Source organism: Papaver somniferum, unplaced genomic scaffold (genome assembly GCF_003573695.1).
Source record: "Papaver somniferum cultivar HN1 unplaced genomic scaffold, ASM357369v1 unplaced-scaffold_10, whole genome shotgun sequence".
In the NCBI taxonomy this organism is placed as follows: Eukaryota; Viridiplantae; Streptophyta; class Magnoliopsida; order Ranunculales; family Papaveraceae; genus Papaver; species Papaver somniferum.
The window spans coordinates 1,044,135-1,045,890 of record NW_020618825.1 but is presented as its reverse complement, the minus strand read 5'-3'; the positions used below and the strand labels follow the sequence as shown (position 1 = coordinate 1,045,890).

Here is a 1,756-nt window from a genome sequence, read left to right as displayed (position 1 = left end):
TGAAAAAGATGCAAACAAAAAAAAGGTGGTTGCTTATTTACTTCTCGCACTATTCCACCCATTTTTAGACTCCTCATTTTCTTTTTCAAAACCTTAGTGAAGAAGAAAAACCACCAGAATGAGTAACTGAAGTGGAGTTGAGGAAACCTCCAGTTCAAAACCCGCGTCTTTAAAGGAAGGAAGGAAAAAAAGAAAAGAATACTTCCATTATGACCGACCGGTCACACTGCAGTCCTTTAATTACAAACCCATCAACTCTCCTGATAGCTGCATCCAACATAAAATATGTCAGCTTTAATTTGGTTTCCCAGATGAGCTAGCTCTATCTCTTCAGTTTCCAGCGATCAACTCTATTCAAAAACTGCTTCAGCTCTCTCTCTCTCTCTCAAACTCCTTATCTTATCTATTAAGATCAATAAATTCAAAGAGATGGGTGATGAAGAGAACTCAACAGTTCATCATGAAGAATCAATCAAGAAAAAGAAGAAGAAGACTGTTTATCATCAAGATAGATACAACATTTCAGGCTCAGATGGAGAAAATAGAGCTTATCCATGTTTGCTTTGTAACAGAAAGTTTTGCAGTTCACAGGCACTAGGAGGGCAACAAAATGCTCACAAAAAACAAAGAACAGCGAAAAAAGTTTTTGATGCAGCAAATCTAATCCTTGCTACTAACTCTAATAATCATCATTATAATTCTTGGTTAAGCTATCCAACAGCATCTCATGCATCAAATCTTCATCAGTTTTCTCATAATACCCACCATCATGATCATCATCAGCAATTCTCTGATGGGCTTGGATCACATGTTGCAGCTAGGTCTGATTTTGGTATCTATAGCGGTGGTGGTGGTGGTAATCATCATGGATTTAGTGTTAGCAACAGTCATGATGTTTCGGTAACTTCGTCTTATCATCAACGTGAAAATGATCACGATGAACAGAGTTTCTTGAATTGGCAAAAGAGTTTAAGAGAAAACGCAGGGTGCATTAATGGAGAATCATCATCTACTAGTACTACTACTAGTTCATCTCATCTTTCATTGCTGATTATTAAAGAACGTCTTGATCATTATTATCAACAACAAATGAAGATTGGTGATAAGCAGGATGAGGAACAGAAACTTGACGTCTTGACCTATCTTTGCATCTATAGTTGAGGGAGCTTCAAAACAAAAATCTATAAAAGATTGTAAGGATTTTATCATCAAATCACCTTTTTGGACTAGTTTTATTTTTCAGGCTTGTTAATTTGTTAGTAGCTCTATGGGGCTGGGAGGTGGGGGTTGTATATATGCCTCTTGTGGTTGTTTTTCAGGCTTAGCTTAGGCCTTTGGTCTTTCCTTTTTTTGCACCTGCTTGTTAGGTGCTGTTCTCTTTTTGTAGCTCTCTCTTTTTTCCTTATAAAATCTTAACCTTTTCTAGTAAAAAAATAACTCTAGCTTTATGGTATTGCAGTGCTCATGTTCACGATGAATCAGTAACCCAATTCCAGTATACTAGAAGTCATCAATTCATCAGGCAAACAAAAACCCAAATTTCAATTGAATAAACTGAGAACATTTTAGATGGTGGTTCATATCAAAATCTTCACTAGGGTAGGTGAAATCAACAAAGCAAACATGTGCAGCTGAACTTGACATGGAATACTAGTAACGTGTCCGTTTCACAAAGTTGCTGACCTCAAACTAAATAAGCATGGCCATATTAACCCCTTTTACTAGTTGATGTTTTGGTGTTACATTGCACTCCATA

General features: G+C 36.7%; 1 protein-coding gene across 1 annotated transcript; it reads left to right on the top strand.

The window, feature by feature from the left end:
- The first annotated feature begins 429 nt into the window (after window positions 1–429).
- LOC113326849 (zinc finger protein 6-like) lies at window positions 430–1,161 on the top strand. Its single transcript, XM_026574524.1, has 2 exons — window positions 430–433; window positions 527–1,161. The coding sequence occupies exons 1-2, from the start codon at window positions 430–432 to the stop codon at window positions 1,159–1,161; spliced, it is 639 nt and encodes a 212-aa protein (XP_026430309.1).
- Window positions 1,162–1,756: the final 595 nt, after the last annotated feature.